General features: G+C 44.3%; 1 protein-coding gene across 5 annotated transcripts in view; it reads left to right on the forward strand.

Moving 5' to 3' along the window:
• The window catches only part of LOC147106110 (ELKS/Rab6-interacting/CAST family member 1-like), a 1260296-nt gene that overhangs the window by 125138 nt on the left and 1114241 nt on the right, over positions 1-20917 (forward strand). For all 5 annotated transcript variants that reach the window (XM_086008889.1, XM_086008886.1, XM_086008887.1 and 2 more), the window contains one exon: positions 14681-14848. In XM_086008889.1, the coding sequence (XP_085865015.1) occupies positions 14681-14848 (168 nt within the window). The remainder of the gene's footprint in view (positions 1-14680; positions 14849-20917) is intronic.

Here is a 20917-nt window from a genome sequence, read left to right on the forward strand (position 1 = left end):
GACTTATGCAACCCTTCTTCGTTAATGACATGGCCACAATATGATATTTGTTTCTGGAAAAATTCGCACTTGGGGCGATTTGCTCGTAAGCCCCGTTCTCTCAGCCTCGTGAGCACCTGCTCCAAGTTGCCAAGGTGCTCGTTGTCATTTTCTCCTGTTACAAGGATGTCGTCTAAGTAGCATTGAGTCCCCGGAATCCCTTGCAGGACTTGCTCCATAGCTCTTTGCCAGATAGCCGGAGCTGATGCTACTCCGAAAACCAGTCGATTGTACTGGTACAGGCCTTTGTGTGTGTTTATCGTGAGATACTTTTTAGAGGCCTCCTCAACCTCCATCTGTAGATATGCCTGTGCTAAGTCAATTTTGGTGAAACGTTTCCCTCCGGATAGTGAGGCGAAAATATCTTCTATCCTCGGAAGAGGATACTGTACCGTGTGAAGAACCGGGTTTACAGTCACCTTGAAGTCCCCACAGATGCGAACTTTTCTCTGTTCTTCATATTTATCATTATTCAATGTTTTCTTCATGACCGGGATGATGGGTGTTGCCCACTCGCTCCAATTTATCTTGGATAACACGCCTGCTTTTTCCAAATTCTCCAGCTCTGCCTCGACAGCTGGACGAATTGCGTATGGCACCGGCCTTGCCTTAAAAAACTTGGGAATTGCCGTATCTTCCACTTATATTGAGGCGGTGGCGCCTCTCAGGGTTCCTAGTTCTTGTTGAAACACTTCTTTGGCGTTAGCCAAGATTTCTTTTAATCGTCCAGGTATGACGTCATCATCGTTTTTTTTCTTACTGGTCACCGTCAGTGCCTGAATGGAGTGCCAGTCTAAACGTATCTTTCTGATCCATTCACGTCCCAACAACGGTGGACCACCATCTTGCAGAACGTATAAATACAACTTCTGTATTTCCTTGCCGTTGTATACAACAGGCACCCTTATTTTCCCTCTGGGGTATACTTTCTGCCCCGTATATGTCTTCAAGACAATGGATGTGTCTTTCAAAGGTATATGCGGAAATAGCCGCTCGTAATCCCGTCGACTTATGACGGTCAGAGCTGATCCTGTATCTAGCTCCATTTTGACTGGGGACCCTGCTATTGTGAGGGTAACCCAAATGGTCTGGTAATCTTCTTTGGCAATTACATTATGTAATTTGAGACAGCTTAGTCTCTTGTTTCCGGAGTCGCTATCGCTCTTCTGGTCTTCGGAGCTACTGTCCGTCATCATTTGTACCTTTCTGTACTTTTCCTTATTGACCTTTTTACTGTCAGCGGATTTCTTTCCAGACCTGCATACACGTGCAATGTGTCCCATCTTTCCGCATTGCCTGCATGCTTTGTCCTTGAACCAGCAGTCCTTCTGGTCATGGGTGGATCTGCCGCAGCGATAACATCTCTCGAAACCCCGTGTCATTTCATGGGTGCCGAAATCCTGTGGCTTTTGCTGTATCTCTGCAGCTCCTCTTGCTGCTGCTTCATATGATACAGCCACACTGAAAGCCTTGTCCAGTGTCAAATCTTTCTCAGAAAATAGTCTTTTCTGTGTTCCTTCGCTTAGGAGACCGCAGACGAATTTGTCTCGTAGAGAATCTGCCAGTCCTGCCCCGAATTGGCAGTGCTTTGACAGCTTTTGTAATTCGGTGAGGTAATCAGCGTTACGTTCATTCTTGTGCTGATTCCTCCTGAAGAATTTGAATCGTTCCGCTATCAGCAGCGGTGTTGGGTTTAAGTGCTCCTGTAAGGTATCAACAATCTCATTAAAATTCTTGTCCATCGGTTTGGCTGGAGTGATCAAGTTTCGTAACAGCCCGTATGTCCTTGCACCCATCAGATTTAGAAGTACCGATGCCTTTTTATCATCCGCTACCTCATTCGCCTTGCCATATACCTCCACTCTTTCCACATATGTGGTCCAATCTTCTATATCACTATCGAAAGCAGTGATATTGCCAGTCTTCGGCATCTTGAAAATCTAAAATGGCACTTCCGCGCTTTCCTTTCTTCCCGGCCGAGTTAAGATGGCGCCTCCCGCGCTTTCCCGCCGCTGCCGCTGCTGCCAACGCTGTTCTCCGTGGTTCCCGTTGCGACCTGCAGCTTTTCGCGGTATTTCTATTTTTTTTTTATATATCGCTTCAATATTCTCTCCGTAATTGAAGAACCGTTCCCGTCGTGGAGCGGACCCTCTGGGACTTTCCCCTCCCTCTGCTCGGTCCGAACGCTGGCCGCGCCCTGAGTGCTCCACCCTCTCTCTCTTTGCTTCTGCTTCCCGACTCGCTGCCCGGCCCCGTTGCAGAGCCACCCGATCGAGCTGTAGCCCGCCGCAGCCCAGGAAGGATCAGTGCACTACCTGCCACCAGCCCGTTTAGTTGGGGAAACCACAGACTGGAGACCAAGCCTGGCCCTCGTTTTCGAGCTTCTTCGAGTTATTTTTTTTTCTTGCTTCTGGCTTCGACCTTCGTCTGAGGAATCGATCCCCTTGAGGTGCTGCTGAATTGCAGGTAAGTTCGTTTCTAACTCGTCGCCACTGTTAGATCCGTGTTAATGGAGACACGGAATGCAGGAGTTGATTTAACAAGTGTTTACTGAACAAAGTCTGGAGGTGAACTAACAACACAAGACGCTACACAGGCTTATATACCCGAGTGGTCACTACTGGTACTACAGTATACAGGGGCTTCAAAAACATAGTTCCTCTTAAAGGTACATACACTACAGTCGGGGAGTCCAGAACCAGGGGTCACAGTCTAAGGATAAGGGGTAAGCCATTTAGGACAGAGATGAGGAGGAATTTCTTCACCGAGAGTGGTGAACCTGTGGAATTCTCTACCACAGACGGCAGTAGTGGCCAATTCAATAAATATATTCAAGAAGGAGTTGGATATATTTCTTAAGGCTAAAGGGATATGGGGAGAAAGCAGGGACAGGGTACTGAATTTGGATGATCAGCCATGATCGCATTGAATGGCGGCGCAGGCTCGAGGGGCCGAATGGCCTACTCCTGCTCCTATCTTCTATGTCTCTCTATGTTCATGTCCTTATTAACCTGTGTCGCTACTTTTAGTGATTTGTACTCCGAGATCCCTTTGCTTTTCTACCCCATTTAGATTCTTATTTCCCAGGTAATATGTGACCTCCTTATTTTCTTACCCAAATGTAATACCTCACATTTATCTGTCTTGAAATTATTTGCCAATTATATGCAAATTCTGCCAATTTATTAAGGTCGTCTTGTAATTTGTAGCGATCTTCCTCCATATTGACTGTTTCCCCCCGCCCCCAAATTTGGTGTCATTTGCAAATTTAGAAAATGTGTTTTTGATTTCAAAGTCTAACTTGTTAATATAAATTGTAAACCGCACTGATCCTTGTGGGCCCCCATCTTCTGCCACTCTGAATCACTACCCTTTATCCCTACTCTGCTTTCTGATTTGAAGCAAGCCAGCTAGCTATCCATTCTGCTACTTGTCCCCTAACTCTGCATTCTCTGACCTTTTTCATCAGTCTATTATGTGGTACTTTGTTGAAGGCCTTTTGGAAATAGAGAAATTACATCTACTGTATTACCCTCATCTACTCTCTCTCTTACCTCTTCAAAGAATTCAATAAGGTTGGTCAAGCAAGACATACCCCTTTTGAAATCCAAGCTGACTGTTCATTATATTTTTGGTTTTGAGATTTTTTTTTTCTTTTAGTAGGGATTCCATTATTTTTCCTACCATCAATGTTAAGCTGACTGGTCTATAGAACCCTGGACATGTTCTATCTCCCTTCTTCAATATAGGTATTACGTTCGCTATCTGCCAGTCCTCTGGCGCTACACCTTTTTCTAACGAATTATTAAATGTGTAATACGTGCCTCTGCTATCTCTTTCCTAGATTCTTTTAAAATTCACGGATGTAATTTGTTTGAAGCGGAGGCTTTATCCTCTTTGAGTTTGATTAGTTTAGTTAATATTGCTCTCATTTTAAATGCGGTTATATCATTTCTAATCTCATCTTCCAGTGTCATGTCCACCTGATCTGTGTCTCTGGTAAATACTGAAGCAAAGTAATTATTTAATATTTTTGCTATTGCTGCCTGTGATTTTATCCTGACCATCCCTTTAATGGTCCTATTCCAATCCTGACTTTCCTTTTTTATTTATGTGCCTGTAGAATATTTTACTATTTTGCTTTATGTTCCTTGATCATTTAATTTCATAGTTCCTCTTTGCCTTCCTAATTTTTTTTGACTTCACTCCTTGTTTTTGACAGAAACATAGAAGATAGGAGCAGGAGTAGGCCATTCGGCCCCTTGAGCCTGCTCCACCATTCAATGAGATCATGGCTGATAATCCCAATTCAGTACCCTGTTCCTGCCTTCTCTCCATATCCCTTGATCCCTTTAGCCTTAAGAAATATATCTAACTCCTTCTTGAATACATTTAATGAATTGGCCTCTACTGCCGCCTTTGGCAGAGAATTCCACAGGTTCACCACTCTCTGGGTGAAGAAATTCCTGCTCATCTCTGTCCTAAATGGCTTACCCCTTATCCTTAGACTGTGAGCCCTGGTTCTGGACTCCCCAACCTTCGGGAACATCCTTCCAGTGTCTAGTCCTGTTAGAATTTTATAAGTTACAATGAGATCCCCTCTAATTCTTCTAAACTCCAGCGAGTACAAGCGAGTACATATTCTCCCTTGTCATGCTAACCCTAACCCTGCTGTCCATGTATTTGGTGTATGCCTCTTTCCTTACCCTCCTTTTTTCCGATATGTCTTTATTCATCCATGGTGTCTCATTAGTGTTAACTTGTTCTTGTTTTTTAATGGAATATATTTTTCCTGGACTCTGTTGAACACCGTTTTAAATGTTTCCCATTGCTGTTCTACGTCATTGTTTGCCAATATTGTTGTCCATTTTATTTTCCGAAGTTCTATTCTCGGCCTCTCAAAATCGGCTTTTCTCCAATCTATTACCCTGGTCTTCGGCATACTTATATCCTTCTCAATTATTATTTTAAAGCGTATTTTATTATGATCACTATTGCTCAGATGTTCCCCAATTTTACTTCTCTTATCTGCTCTGGTTCATTCCCCATTACTAGATACAGTAGCGTATCTTTCCTTGTTGGGCTTCTTACACATTGATTAGAAAGGAGTCCTGTACACATTGCAGGAACTTGTCCTGCCCTCATACTGTCAGACCTCATAAGAAAGCCAGAACCTGCTATGATCCCAGATCCCCTCCACAGTCCTCCTGAAGCCCCAGACCATGCTTCCTGGGGGGTGGTGGGGGGGATTCATGTATTTCACAATAACTGATTACATTGTATTTTTATGTCTTTTAATTCCTTCCTTTGAGTTTTTGATTGAAAATCTCAGCCTGTCTCAAAGTCTGGGCTGGGCTTGAAGGCAGATTCTGTTGCCTGAGCATATGTAGAGTGCACAATTTTGAAGGATGGAGCAGTAGCATTCAAGTTACAGGAAACTTTGTGCTATCCGGCACCGACGGGACCGAGCTGTTGCCGTTCCCTCAAAACTGCCAGACACACCAGCGCTGATGGTGAAACATACGGAGATTTTCAGCTCCGTGTGAATCAACGAACCCTGTTGCTTAGCAACAGCTTCTAAACAGTCGGCAAGCGTCTCTGTAGCGTCTCTAGCTGAAGCTGTTGCTTAGCTACAGACCTTGCAGAGCTTGACTGTTGAGAAAAAAGCAACGAAAAGAAAAAAAACACAAAGAAAAAAAACCTAACGAAATGGCTCCTGATTTTTGCTGGTGGCTCGAGCTTGCCGGACATTTAGCCTCCGGATAACACACAGTTTCCTGTAATCAAATGATAACTAATGCTACTCAGACTGTAACAATATCTAATTGGATTGTTTTTGAATTTTTTTGAAGAAAAGCTAGAGCAAAAATTTGAAAGTGGTCTGTGACTGCTTTTGGTTTCCATTAATAAATATTTATTAATGTTAGAGGGAAAGGGGCAGGCAGACTGTCTTTCCTTATCCTAATCTGAGTTTTTTGAAAGCAAGCAAAGCTCTGATTTTTACGTGTTTTGATTGTTGAAAAAGTAAACATTCTGATTACTGATGCCAGAGAGAAAGTCCAACAACATCATTCTTACTCTGTGGGTGGGCCAGTGCTCCTGCCAGTAGCTGCTGAATAATGCTAGCCACTCACATTCACAGAAAGTTATTGCCCTAAATCCAAAGAAGCTGTTTCCTCAAGTTCCTTAGCTGAAAATAATGGTTGAGCGAGGGGGGAAAAAAGGGAAATATTTTTATTTGCTAAAAAAGTATACATCTGAAAAAGTTTTTCCATGTCTGGGGTTTGTTTATTCCTCTTGACCAAATGAACACTGTATATAATTGGAATCTGGTTATCGGCACAGTTTTTCGCTGAGTATCTTTTGGATGTGTTTTTTAATTATACCCCTGCTCAGAAAAATGTGTGTAATATAGTTTTAATACTTGTTTTTTAGTGAATTTAGTGGGAGGTATTCGTGGTGGGCAGTGGAATGTGTTTCTACTTTTGCATTTCATGTCGGCATCAATTATTCCGATGTTGATTGCAGCACGTTAGATGCAGAGTAAAGAGCTTTTCACTCAGTCCCAAGAATGCACCTTAACCTCCTTTTGGAAGCGGCTCCATAATGGAGTTCAGGTCCTGGTGGTGTCACATCTCATTTGCACTGTTGTGTTTGGTAACAATGAGACAATTGTACGTGCCCTCAATTTGCCTCTTTGGGAAAAGTTGTGGCTGTTCTTCATGTGTGAGCTGAGACAGTAAGTATGAATCTAAACTGTTGAGGCTCCTCAACCTAAACTCTCCATGCACGCTCCATTCCAAATTATCTACTGCCTTGTTCTCAGAGCTCCATCTTGCTCACAAGCTTCCTCACATATACCCATGGACTTAAAAATCATTACTTTGAAGACTTGATTGGTGAGAAGACCATCTCTGATGACTTTCTTGCGCCTTCTAACTTTATCCTCCATCCTTAGGGAAGAAAACAATCCCAGTTCTTTCACTGGAATCCATTGATTCTCTCAACTTCCTGTCCTCTGGGAATCCACCTGCTACAAAACCATCTTCCTTCTTAACCTGCTCAATAACTGACTTAACTCTGCTTTAAATACGTTAGTTCCTGCCATATTTCCTGCACTGTCCCACCCTCGCCATACAGTACAGTTGGCATCTAACTTCATGATCTGTACCTAGGTTCCATGCTTTGCCAGCCCAAAGGTTTAAAGGACACAGATCTTAAGCTGCTGGCTGTTTGACTGAAACAGGCTGACCACAGAGCACTACCTAACATCTAATATAGCACCTTTTGGAGACCTCTTCATGTGGTAAAAGCAGAGGGTTTGAGTGTTTGTAGATTGTTGAGTGCTTTACTTCTTTGCTTACTGAATGGTGGTACATGTTAAGTAAATGTACACGTGAACTGCCTTTACCTGTATTGTGAGTTTATGTAAGGTGTTTTCTACTAAAACTGAGTGCATGTGGCTAAAGTGGTGTCACTGTAGCCACACCTGTGGCTAGTCAGTGCTTTCCATTGGGTAACACTGCCCTAGATGGCGTTTCACCCCATAATGGATTCTCCTAATAGTTCAGCCTTGTTTTGTAGTCTGATGTGCATTGGAGCAATGAAGAAAACCCATTTAGGTTAGATGTTTCCTACTTAGTACGATGACTAGGCCTGATTACATGCAGCCAGTTACATATATTGATCACCTCCTTCCCGACTTTATCACAGAATAATCGGACTTGTCTCGGCCACAGTTGGCTCAAGCCAATGTTTTTTAAAATTGAATTTCTTAATTCTCTGAACTTGCAGAACATAAAAATTGTTATCCACATCTTCTGTTACAGTTTGGGCAACTTACTAATGCTGTTTGTTCTTGTTTTTCACAAAAGGCAGCTTCCATAGGCAAACTTGTGCTACCTATGAACTGAAACGCGACCTTGTGTGTAAGATATATTAGACCACAGAGTGAACACGCAACCCCTTCACCTTTGGGATATGCACCAGAGATAGCATAGGGTGCCAGCACACGCAAGAAGTAATCTTTTTGAACTGGCAGAAAACACTACATTGACAGACTTGTGTGGCTCAACCAGATTTATGGAAATTTATTGTAATGCAGTAATAAATATAGATCAGATCAATAAACTAACATTCACAGGTACATTAATCTGTTCTTTGAGTCCAACATAACAAGTCATTGAGATTTTGAGAGTCCTTTTATCATAATTCTTTAACTGAGACTTATGGCCATGCATGGGGCTCCAGGCACTATGGAGTTCTATCTCACTGCTGCGCCGTGAAGTTGAGCCGATAAATCAGAGATAACTGCCTGCCCTAGCAGGACACCCCTGATGGAACAAGAATCACAATTAGCTCATGTCTGTTAGCATGCATTCTTCGACACCTGTCTGATAGGAATTCTGCAAAGGATTGCTTAGCAGAGATTAAAGCTCTGTTACTGTCAACTTGGTTCAGTCAGCATTCACAACACCCGAGTCAGAACGTTCTGGGTTTAAGCTCCACTCCTAACTTGAGCACATAATGTAGACTTGCACTTGAGTGCAGTACTGAGGAAGTGCTGTACCATCTTTCGGATGAGATGCGAAACCAAGGCACGGTCAACAACAACAACAACTTGTATTTATATAGCGCCTTTAATGTAGTAAAACATCCCAATGCACTGCACAGGAGTATTGTAAGACAAAAAATTTGACACTGAGCCACATAAGGATACATAGAAACATGGAAGATAGGAGCAGGAGTAGGCCATTTGGCCCTTGGAGCCTGCTCCGCCATTCAATGAGATCATGGCTGATCATTCAAATTCAGTACCCTGTCCCTGCCTTCTCCCCATATCCCTTGATCCCTGTAGCCTTAAGAAATATATCCAACTCTTTCTTGAATATATTGAATGAACTGGCCTCCACTGCCCTCTGTGGCAGAGAATTCCACAGGTTCACCACTCTCTGGGTGAAGAAATTCCTCCTCATTTCAGTCCTAAATGTCCTACCCCTTATCCTTAGACTATGACCCCTGGTTCTGGACTCCCCGACCATCGGGAACATCCTTCCAGCATCTAGTCTGTCCAGGCCTGACAGAATTTTATAGGTTTCGATGAGATCCCCTCTCAATCTTCTAAACTCTAGTGAGTATAAGCCCAATCGACACGATCTCTCCTCATACGTCATTCCTGCCATCCCAGGTATCAGCCTGGTGAATCTTCGCTGCACTCCTTCCATGGCAAGAACGTCCTTCCTCAGATAAGGCGACCAAAACTGCACACAATACTCAAGGTGCGGTCTCACCAAGGCCCTGTACAACTGTAGCAAGACATCCTTGTTCCTGTACTCGAACCCTCTTGCTACGAAGGCCAACATACCATTTGCCGCCTTTACCGCCTGCTGCACCTGCACGCTTACCTTCAGCGACTGGTGCACAAGAACACCCAGGTCTCTTTGCACTTCCCCTTCTCCCAATCTGTTGCCATTCAAATAATAATCTGCCTTCCTGTTTTTGCCACCAAAGTGGATAACCTCACATTTATCCACATTATAGTGCATTTGCCATGTTTCTGCCCAATCACCTAACCTGTCCAAATCGTACTGGAGTTTCACGACATCCTCCTCACAGCATACCCTCCCACCCAGCTTTGTGTCGTCTGCAAATTTGGAGATATTACATCCAATTCCCTCGTCCAGATCATTAATATATATTGTGAACAGCTGGGGTCCTAGGACCGATCCTTGCGGTACCCCACTAGTCACTGCCTGCCACTCGGAAAACGACCCGTTTATTCCAACTCTTTGCTTTCTGTCCGCCAACCAGTTCTCTATCCAAGTCAATACCTTGCCCCCAATCCCATGTGCCTTAATTTTGCACGCTAATCTCTTATGTGGGACCTTATCGAAAGCCTTCTGAAAGTCCAAATATACCACACCCACTGGTTCTCCCTTATCTGTTTTACCAGTTACATCCTCAAAAAATTCCAGTAGATTAGTCAAGCATGATTTACCTTTTGTAAATCCATGTTGACTTTGTCCGATCCTGTCACTGCTTTCCAAGTGCTCTGCTATTACATCTTTTATAATGGACGCTAGCATTTTCCCCACTACCGATGTCAAGCTTACCGGTCTATAATTCCCTGCTTTTTCTCTGCCACCTTTTTTGAATAGTGGGGTAACATTAGCTACCCTCCAATCCATGGGTACTGTTCCAGAGTCTATAGAGTTCTGGAAGATGACCAGCAATGTATCTACTATTTCTAGGGCCACTTCCTTAAGTACCCTGGGATGTAGATTATCAGGCCCTGGGGATTTATCGGCCTTCAGTCTCATCAATTTTCCTAACACCATTTCCCTACAAATACTGATTTCTTTCAGTTCCACCCTTTCATCAGACCCTATGTTCCCTGGTATTTCTGGGAGGTTATTTATGTCCTCCTTTGTGAAGACAGAACCAAAATATGTATTTAGTTGGTCTGCCATTTCTTTGTTCCCCACTATAAATTCCCCTGATTCTGACTGCAAGGGACCTACACTTGACTTCACCAATCTTTTTCTCTTCACATATCTATAAAAGCTTTTACAGTCAGTTTTTATGTTCTCTGCAAGCTTACTCTCATATTCTATTTTCCCTTTTTTAATTAATCCCTTTGTCTTCCTTTGTTGAATCCTGAACTGCTCCCAATCCTCAGGATTATTGCTTTTTCTGGCCAATTTGTATGTCCTCTCCTTGGATCTTATGCTATCCCTAATTTCCCTTGTTACCCACGGTTGAGTCACCTTTTTTGTTTTATTTTTGTGCCAAACTGGGATGAACAACTTCTGTAGTTCATCCATTCGGTCTTTGAATGTTTGCCTATCCACCGTCACCCCTTTGAGTGCCATTCCCCAATCAATCCTACCCAACTCGCTCCTCATACTATCGTAGTTTCCTTTATTTAAATTGAGGACCCTTGTTTCTGAGTCAACTACTTCATTCTCCATCTTAATGAAGAATTCGATCATATTATGATGGCTCCGACCCAAAGGGCCTCGTACAACAAGATTGCTAATTAATCCTTTCTCGTTACATAATACCCAGTCTAAGATGGCCTGATCTCTGGTTGGTTCCTCGACATATTGGTCCAGGAAACCATCCTGTAAACATTCCAGGAATTCCTCCTCCACAGTATTGTTACTAATTTGGTTAGCCCAATCTATATGTAGATTAAAGTCACCCATGATGACTGCTGTGCCCTTATTGCACGCTTCTTTAATTTCCCTTTTAATGCCATCCCCAACCTCCGCCTTACTGTTTGGAGGTCTGTATACCACTCCCACTAATGTTTTTTTCCACTTAGTATTTCTCAATTCTACCCATACAGATTCCACCTCATCAGAGCTAATATCCTTCATTACAATTGTGTTAATCCCTTCTTTAACCAGTAATGCTACCCCACCTCCCGTTCCTTTTTGCCTATCTTTCTTGAATATCGAATACCCCTGGATGTTGAGTTCCCAGTCTTGGCCATCCTTGAGCCATGTTTCCGTAATCCCAACCAAATCATATTCGTTTACCTCTATTTGCGCAGCCAATTCATCCACCTTATTACAAATGCTCCTCGCATTAAGACACAAAGCCTTCAGGCTTGTTTTTTTAATACTCTTAGACCTATTAGAATTATTATTTACTGTGGCTATTAGGGCAGGTGAGGTAGGTTTTAAGGAGCATCTTAAAGGAGGAAAGAGAGGTCGCAAGGCGGAGTGGTTTAGGAAGTGAATTCCACAGCTTAAGGCCTAGGCAACAGAAGGCACGGCCACCAAAGGTTGAGCGATTATAATCAGGGATGCTCAGGAGGGCAGGATTAGAGGAACGCTGATATCTCTGGAGGGTTATGGGGCTGAAGGAGATTAGAGTTAGGAAGGGGCGAAGCCATGGAGGGATTTGAAAACAACGATGAGAGATTTAAAATCGAGGCGCTGTTTAACCGGGAGCCAATGTAGGTCAGTGAGCACAGGGGTGATGGATGAACGGGACTTGGTGTGAGTTAGGACATGGGCTGCAGAGTTTTGGATGACCTCAAGTTTATGTAGGGTGGAATGTGGGAGGCCAGCCAGGAGTGCGTTGGAATCGTCAAGTCTAGAGGTAACAAAGGCATGGATGAGGGTTTCAGCAGCGGATGTGCTGAGGCAAGGGTGGAGACGGGCGATGTTACGGAGGTGGAAGTAGGTGGTCTTTGTTATGCTGCGGATATGTTGTCGGAAGCTCATTCCAGGGTCAAATATGACACCAAGGTTGCGAACAGTGTGGTTCAGCCTCAGACAGATCTTGGGGAGAGGGAATGGAGTTTGTGGTAGGGACTGAAAACAATGGCTTTGGTCTTTCCCAATATTTAATTGGAGAAAATTTCTGCTCATCCAGAACTGTATGTCGGACAAGCAGCCTAACAATTTAGAGACTGTGGAGTGGTTGAGAGAAGAGGTAGTGAGGTAGAGCTGGGTATCGTCAGCGTACATGTGGAAACTGACGCTGTGTTTTCGGATGATGTCGCCAAGGGGCAACATGTAGATGAGAAATAGGAGGAGGCCAAGGATAGATCCTTGGGGGACACCAGTGGTAATGATGCGGGAGCGGGAAGAGAAGCTGTTGCAGGTGATTCACTGGCTACGATTAGATAGATGAGAATGGAACCAGACGAGTGCAGTCCCACCCAGCTGGACGATGGTGGAGAGGCATTGGAGAAGGGTGGTGTGGGTTGGCTTAAATGAAAATATAAACATTTCTTGCTACTATTTAAAGAGTAGCAAGGTATCCTGGCGCGCATTCCTCCTTTGACCAACACCACCAAAAATAAATGTATTTGCCTAGGTGATAACAGTAACTGATCTGGGAAAAGTAAGCTATTAGATATAAATCTGTTTGGGACATCCTGAGGAGATGCACGGCTCTGTCTCCCTCTCGTTCTTTCTCTCTCTGTCACCCTTCACCGCCCCCCGTCTCTTTCCCCTCCCCCGCCTGCCTCTTCCCCTCCCCCGCCTGCCCGTCTTTCTTCCTCCCCCCACTCTCTCCCATCGCTTCTCTATCAGTTTGTAATTTTTTTTTCTCCTCAAGGGTTAGAATCATAGAATGATACAGCACAGAAAGAGGCCATTCAGCCCATCGTGCCTGTGCCGACTCTTTGGTAAGAGCTATCCAATTAGTTCCACTCCCTACTCTTTCCCCGTAACCCTGCAAATTTTTCTCCAAGTATTTATCCAATTCCCTTTTGACACCAGCTCAAATCTTCGTGTCATCTGTGAACTTGTATCCCCAATGTCATATTTTCTTCTCCCCTCTTCAACATATTGATAAGCTACTAGGCAGTAATGCAAAAGTGACACTATTTACTACTAAGGCACTAGCCACAGAAGTAATTTGAACCGGGTAAAGATTTTTTTTTTTAATCAGCGGCTTTTTTTCTCCTCCACCTGCCATCCCCCACTTCCCCCACCACCTGCTCCTGGACATTATTCAGGTGGAGCAAACTCAAAGTGCATTCCGCCTAATATGATGTGATCCAATCTGACCTGAACCTGCCCATGTTTGCAGGTTCTGGTCAATGGCCAAAGCGCAATGCACCCCAGGCTAAGGCCTGTCCTTTGGCCTTGTACCGAGAAACATTTCAGAAATGGATCTTCTGCTGCCGTCCTGAATCGCCACCAGATTGAGGGCCATTTGGCTGCTCTTCAAAAACAGCAGCCAAAGGGCCTTCACATCCAATCCTTGGGCTGATGTCGCTGAAGAAAAAAGGATTTAACCTTTTTGGTACTCTGGACTTGCTGTCTATCCTTCTCCAATTGAAGAGTGGCTGGGTGCAAAGCTTAGGCCCCACTTCTTCTGAATGCTCTTCTGTTCGGGGAGGAAGATGAGGTGGTTGGGCTGAGTATTTGCCAGGTGCATTGGCCAAGAATATCATGTTTTAAGTCTTTGTTGTTTCTTCAATACCCTCCACTTCAAATATACATTATATTTCCCATCAAAGTCAATATCATTTAAAGTTGTGACTCGCAACTGAACAGAAGAAATGCTTGAACAGTCTTTACAAAGTCAATATATATGCTGGTGTTTTACACACTCAAATCTTGTTCCTGGAAAGCATGCTATAAAAAGTTAGCGCTTCCAGGCTTATGGCCATCTACTGTAACAGAACCCCATTTATTAACTCCTTTTTAATATAAAAATTGAATACAGAATGCCTGTTGTGAATTGCATGGTATGCAAGACATCCCCTTTTGATTTTAACCCACAGGTCAAAAGTGCCATCTAAACCCCAAACAAGGAACTTCATAAAAATGTGCAACTGCAGGAAAGTCATTGTTGATGAGTAATGGATGTATAACCTCAGCTATGTAAAGTCATAATGAATATCTGACATCAAATGTATTGGATTATGTGAAAGCTGTCTGTACTTTGTGACCTAAAAACATACCAATCAGAAGGATGTATCTTTTGGAATATGCAGAACAAAAGATCTTTATTGAAGCAAATTTACAAACCTGCATAATCCTCTTGCTCAATTTTCATAGTTGTGACATTAACTGCAAAGCAGTTAATTCTTTTCATGATGCATTGAAATTTGTGGCAGGTAGACGCGAGACACCATGGAATAATGTAGTCATTGCTGTGTTTCTCCCAGGTGGATGCACTGCGTCTGCGGCTTGAAGAGAAGGAAAGCATGTTAAATAAGAAGTCTAAGCAGATGCAGGAGATGGCTGAGGAGAAGGGAACCTTGGCTGGAGAGATCCGTGATCTGAAGGACATGATGGAAGTCAAAGAGCGTAAAGTCATTGTCTTGCAGAAGAAGGTAAGGAAATGATTTCAAATGTTTGGAATGCTGGGATTTTGGGAGAGCATATTTTGTTTCCATGGATTATACAATATGAAACCGATTGTCAACTTCTTTGTTTGAAATGCATAATAAAAGAGTTGTCATGAGTGTGCTGAAAAGTGGCAGCATTGTCCAAATGACACACTCTTATTTTTTGAACACTTCTCTCCACACTGTACATCTTTTAGTTAGTGGGAATGGTTTTATTACCTGTAGAATTGTGCTGCATTTACCTAACTCTTGCCAATGGTATCCCTCACATTGACAGTGCTGCAAGGTAAATGAGGCAAGTGCAGGAATGCCACAAGGCATTCTCGATGGCAGCTTTGTCGCAGCAGCAATCGCATGAGTACTTCTATCTGGGAGCTTTGAACTTGAATCCACTAATCAGCCACAAGCGCAAGGCATTCCTGATCTGGAAACAGCAACAGAACTCGAGAGCAAGAAAGCAGCTCTACAGACGCCTGAAGGCCGAGGTCTAACAAAAAACTTGCGACCTAAAGAACAGATGGTGGGTGGAGAAAGCGCAGGAGATCCAGCAGCTAGCCGACAACCACGACGTGCGTGGATTCTTTAGCACCGTCAAGACCATCTACGGCCCAAGCACCCAAGGTCCTACCCCACTTGCGGGCCAAGAATGGAGAAGTATTCATCAAGGACAGAGAGGCAGTCAGTGCCCGCTGGAAGGAGCACTTCAAAGATCTCCTTAACCGAGACTCTGTCTTCGACGCGAGTGTCCTCAACTCAATCCTGCAGCATGCTACCCGCTACCATCTCCGTACAACCCCAGCCCAGCATGAGGTTGAAAAGGCCATCCAACAACTGAAAAACAGCAAGGCCTCAGGAGCAGATGGAATCCCCGCCGAGGCACTAAAGCATGGCGGAGAAGCGCTACTGGCGCGAGTTCTTGAACTCATTTCTCTTATTTGGAAGGAGGAGAGCATGCCAGGGGATCTCCGACGCCGTAATTGTGACCATCTTCAAGAAAGGTGACAAGTCTGATTGCAGTAATTACAGAGGAGTTTCCCTCCTGTCTGCCACAGGGAAAGTCATTGCAAGAATCCTCCTCGATCGTCTTCTCCCAGTGGCCGAAGAGCTCCTCCCAGAGTCACAATATGGATTCCGCTCACTAAAGGGCACTGGACATGATCTTCACCGCACGTCAATTACAAGAGAAATGCAGGGAACAGCACCAACCGCTGTACATGGCTGCCTTTGATCTCACAAAGGCCTTCGACACTATCAACCGTGAGGGATTATGGAGGGTCCTCCTCAAATTCGGTTGGTCTCAAAAGTTTGTCACCATCTTCCGCCTGCTTCGACGACATGCAAGCCGTGATCCTGACGAACGGTTCCACCACAGACCCAATTCACGCATGGACTGGGGTCAAGCAAGGCTGTGTCATTGCACCAGTGCTCCTCTTGATCTTCCTTGCTGCAGTGCTCCATCTCCCCCTCAGTAAGCTCCCCGCTGGAGTGGAGCTAATTTACAGAACAAACGGGAAACTGTTCAACCTCCATCGCCGCCAGTCCAGATCCAAGGTCGTCCCATCCTCTGTCGTCTAATTACAGTATGCAGACGACACTTGCGTCTACGTGCTCTCAAAGGTCGAACTCCAAACCATCGTCAACACCTTCACCGAAGCGTACGAGAGCATAGGCCTTACACTAAACATCCGTAAGACAAAGGTCCTCTACCAACCTGCCCCCGCCACAAAGTACTCCCCCCCCCCCCCCCCCCCCCCCCCCGATTATCAAAATCCACGACAAGGCCTTGGACAACGTGGACCACTTTCCATACCTCGAGCGTACTGTCAACAAGGGCAGATGTCGACGATGAAGTCCAACACCGCCTTCAGTGTGCCAGTGCAGCCTTCGGTCGCCTGAGGAAGAGAGTGTTTGAAGACCAGGACCTCAAACCCGGCGCTAAGCTCCTGATCTACAGAGCAGCAGTGATACCTGCCCTGCTGTATGCCTCAGAGACATGGACCATGTACAGCAGGCACCTCAAAGCACTGGAGAGGTACCACCAATGCTGCCTCCGCAAGTCCCTGCAAATCCATTGACAGGATAGGCGCACCAACGTCAGTGTTCTCGCTCAGGCCAGCATCGAAGCTTTGACCACGCTCGATCAGCTCCGATGGACGGGTCACATCGTCCACATGTCTGATACGAGACTCCCAAAACAAGCGCTGTACTCGGAGCTTTAACACGGCAAGAGAGCCCAAGATGGGCAGAGAAAACGCTTCAAGGACACCCTCAAAGCCTCCTTGAAAAAGTGCAACACCCCCACTGACACCTCGGAGTCCCTGGCCCAAACCGCACAAAGTGGAGGAGAAGCATCCGGGAAGGCGCCGAACACCTCGAGTCTCTTTGCTGGAGCAAGCGCAAGGAGCGCATGTCAACCCAAGGACCCCACCTACCTTCCCCTTCAACCACCGTCTGCCCCACCTGTGACAGAGACTGTAGGTCCCGCATTGGACTCATCAGTCACCTGAGAACTCATTTTTAGTATGGAAGCAAGTCATCCTCGGTTCCAAGGGGCTGCCGAAGAAGAAGAAGAAGAATTTCTCATCTGACATTTACCCTCAGGGCTTTCCCTTAAAAGGGAGAGGTTTCCTGGTTTAGGAGAGTAGGAGCAGGAAAACTGGCATGGGTGAGAGAGAGATTCTTCACCATTCAGCTTGAGAAGCTTATTGAATCTGATGATGTGACATTTTCAAGCTAGACTGTTCTCTTTTTATCGAGGGCGATGCCATAAATCTAGGTGGTAACTTTGGGTCGGGATGTGTGGCGGGAAGACCTGTTTAAAGTAGTGACGTGAATCTTGTCATTCATGTGAAAATTACTTATGTAATAATACTGGGCGGCCTGCTGGTGGCGCTGTCCAGGGAGAATATAAATACTCGGGCATGGGCCCAGCTTGTGCAGGACATTCTTTAACAGGAACTAGCAAAGGACACAACTAGATCTCCATGTTGAAAAACAGTTGATTTAAAGCCTTGTTTAATACTCAGACCAAGTGCCGAGTAGTTTTCTTACGTCAAGTAGTTCTTCAGAAATACTGGTAATATCGACACACTGGTCTTTCACTTCACTCTCTAATAACTTCCCTGCATGTTTTAGCAATCTTTTGATTACGTTTGTACAGAATTAAGACCATTCGGGTATCATCCGTGCCCAGGGGGCAGCAGACCATGCACCAAGCCAGAGTAAAGAACACAGCTTCACTCGTTCAGCCCTCCAAGCCCTCCTGAAGAGCATTGAAGGCAGGGTGAACAGACTCCTGGATGTGGATGTCACCAAGCCACCCTAAATTATCACTTGTGCCACCTAAAAGAGAGGTGGCTTGGCATTGACTCTCTTAAAGCAACACTTATTCGATTAACCCTTCACAATTCACTCTATAGTTAAAGAGGGCTCAAACTTGGCATCTTGCACTGTGGATGCCCAATCCCCTCTCAGCAATTACTTAGATGCACAACTCTAAACCCCAGCCTCGTACCACCATATTTCTTTCTCCACTCTCATTACTTGGCACACACTCCTCAACTGCTACCCTGACCCTCATTCACTATATCTTGTTGACGCACAATGCCCACCAAAGGCAGACTACCAGAAGGGCATTCCCAGGGCAGTACTTCTGCTCTGAATAGCTGATCCTTACAGCTGGTTTGCCTCATTGTACTGTGCGCAAATTACCCCAAGTGCAGCAGCGGTCCAAATACAGGAAATTTGGATGGTGATTCGCCACTGGCTCTCACTTGGACATATTTAAATGAGTCCAGTGACAACTCGGGTGGATTGCGCGAGAGCTGCAGAAACTCTGGAAAAACCATTTAAAAACGGAAATTGGTTGGAAGTAGCTACCATCTGAATTTCCTTGCAGGAGAAGTTGCCTACGCCGTTCCTACATGGTAAATGCACTGGAAACGACAAGGAAATTCACCGTCTATGGTTCTAGGAAATAGATTTGTCAAAAATGATTTTCCTCCCACAGACCCATACGTGACTAAGTCCATATTTATCTGGATGCTTTATTATTCCTCTTTTGGAATGTGCTCATGTTTAATTTATTGCAAATGTCAAGCTTATTGACATGTATTATTTTTATGCCTCTTATTTTAAGTAGATATTAATTTTGTTTCCAATGTATCTCTAAAAATGGTTACCAGAATGTGACCCTACGAACTCTGATGTGCAGGAAGTCTGTGCCAGGTGCTTTTATCGTTCTCAACCTTTTGGTTACCTCATTATTGGTAATTTTTAGCCGCCTTAATATTTTAGGCCCTCTGGAAATTCCACATGTAGTGGGAAGATAGCCCACAGTTTTCTCTGTAAACATTGACGTAAAGAAAAAGCAAAAAACTGCTGATGCTGGAAATGTGAAACAATGACAGAAAATGCTGGTAACCCTCAGTAGGTTAATTAGCATTAGTGGAGAGTACTCCAGTTCTGACTCGGGGGTCCACACCTGAAGCATTAACTTGTCTGTTCTCTCCACAAATGCTGACCGACCTGCTGAGTGTTTCCAGCATTTTCTGTTTTTGTTACTGACACACAAGTCGTTGATGATATCTGGCATCCCTTGATCACTTGGGGCCTCGACTGTTTCCCTGACCACCTGGTTGGTACAAATCTATTACATTAAAAATCTTTCATCTATGCACACTTCCTTTCGCTGGGGTTGCATCTTTGTAATGTACACTACATACTATATTTTACTAAATTCGCTGCCAAAAAACTTTGGATCACTATAGTACCAGTTGGATGAAGTTGTATGCATATACCTTTTTATCCAACACAATTCTTTCCTTTGGCATCATTTCACTGTCTTTTAGAACAAATTTCAGCTCCCAACGAGTCATGCTGTTACTGTTGACTCGCATCTAAGTTTCCTCTAATTAGTTAAAATTACCAAACAGTTGTAATATAGGATGGAAAATGTCTCAGTTGAAAGGTAAAACTTGAACTGAATGCTTCTGACAATGTTACCAACTGCTCTTTTTTTTATCTCCAGTATGTGTCATTGTCTCATTATCAGTCTTTTTGATTCTGTTGCTGCATTACATACTTCTGCCAGTTCTTTCTGTGTTCAATCCTTAGTTTGCATTTAACAGTATGAATTTATGGGGGGCTTATTTTCTGTTTAGTGTGTGTACACCAGGGTGTGCTATTGAACAGGTTTCGTTTTATATGAACGTGATGAAAGCTTTCAAAAACTGCAGCACCATGCTCTTGCCAGATTTTAAAACATTTTTGCTTGTGTGGAAACGTGTCTTTTTGTTATTTTCTTTATTTAAAAAAAAAGCCCAGGATGTGACACTGCTGAAATCCTTGTCCATTGTTCAACAAGATAGGAAATGCATCAATTGTGACACTTTGGAATTCCCAAAATAAGGTGTCATGGACTAGTCCCTACAGGGAAAGGGTGGAGGAGTGGGACGAGCTGAAGTGCTCTTGCAGAGAGCTGGCACGGGCGCGACGGGCCGAATGGCCTTTTTCCGTGCTGTAACCATTCTATGATAAGAACATAAATAGGAGCAGGAGTAGGCCACACGGCCCCTCGGGCCTGCCCCACCATTCAATAGGATCATGGCTGATCCGAACTTAGACTCACGTCCACTTCCCTGCCCTCTCCCCGTAACCCCTTATTCCCTTATTAGCGAGGAAACTGTCTATCTCCATTTTAAATTTATTTAATGTCGCAGCTTCTACAACTCTCCAAGGTAGTAAATTCCATAGATTTACTACCCTCTGAATGAAGAAGTTTATCCTCCATCTCAGTTTTGAAAGGGCAGCCCCTTATTCTAAGATTATGCTCCCTAGTTCTAGTCTCACCCATCAGTGGAAACATCCTCACCGCATCCACCCGATCAAGCCCCCTCACAATCTTTTATGTTTCGATAAGATCGCCTCTCATTCTTCTGAATTCCAATGAGTAGAGGCCCAACCTACTCAACCTTTCCTCATACGTCAACCCCCTCATCTCCGGAATCAACCGAGTGAACCTTCTCTGAACTGCCTCGAGAGCAAGTATATCTT

The sequence above is a fragment of the Somniosus microcephalus genome, chromosome 16 (assembly GCF_052327205.1).
Source record: "Somniosus microcephalus isolate GS21.2 chromosome 16, FLI_Smic_1.0, whole genome shotgun sequence".
In the NCBI taxonomy this organism is placed as follows: domain Eukaryota; kingdom Metazoa; phylum Chordata; class Chondrichthyes; order Squaliformes; family Somniosidae; genus Somniosus; species Somniosus microcephalus.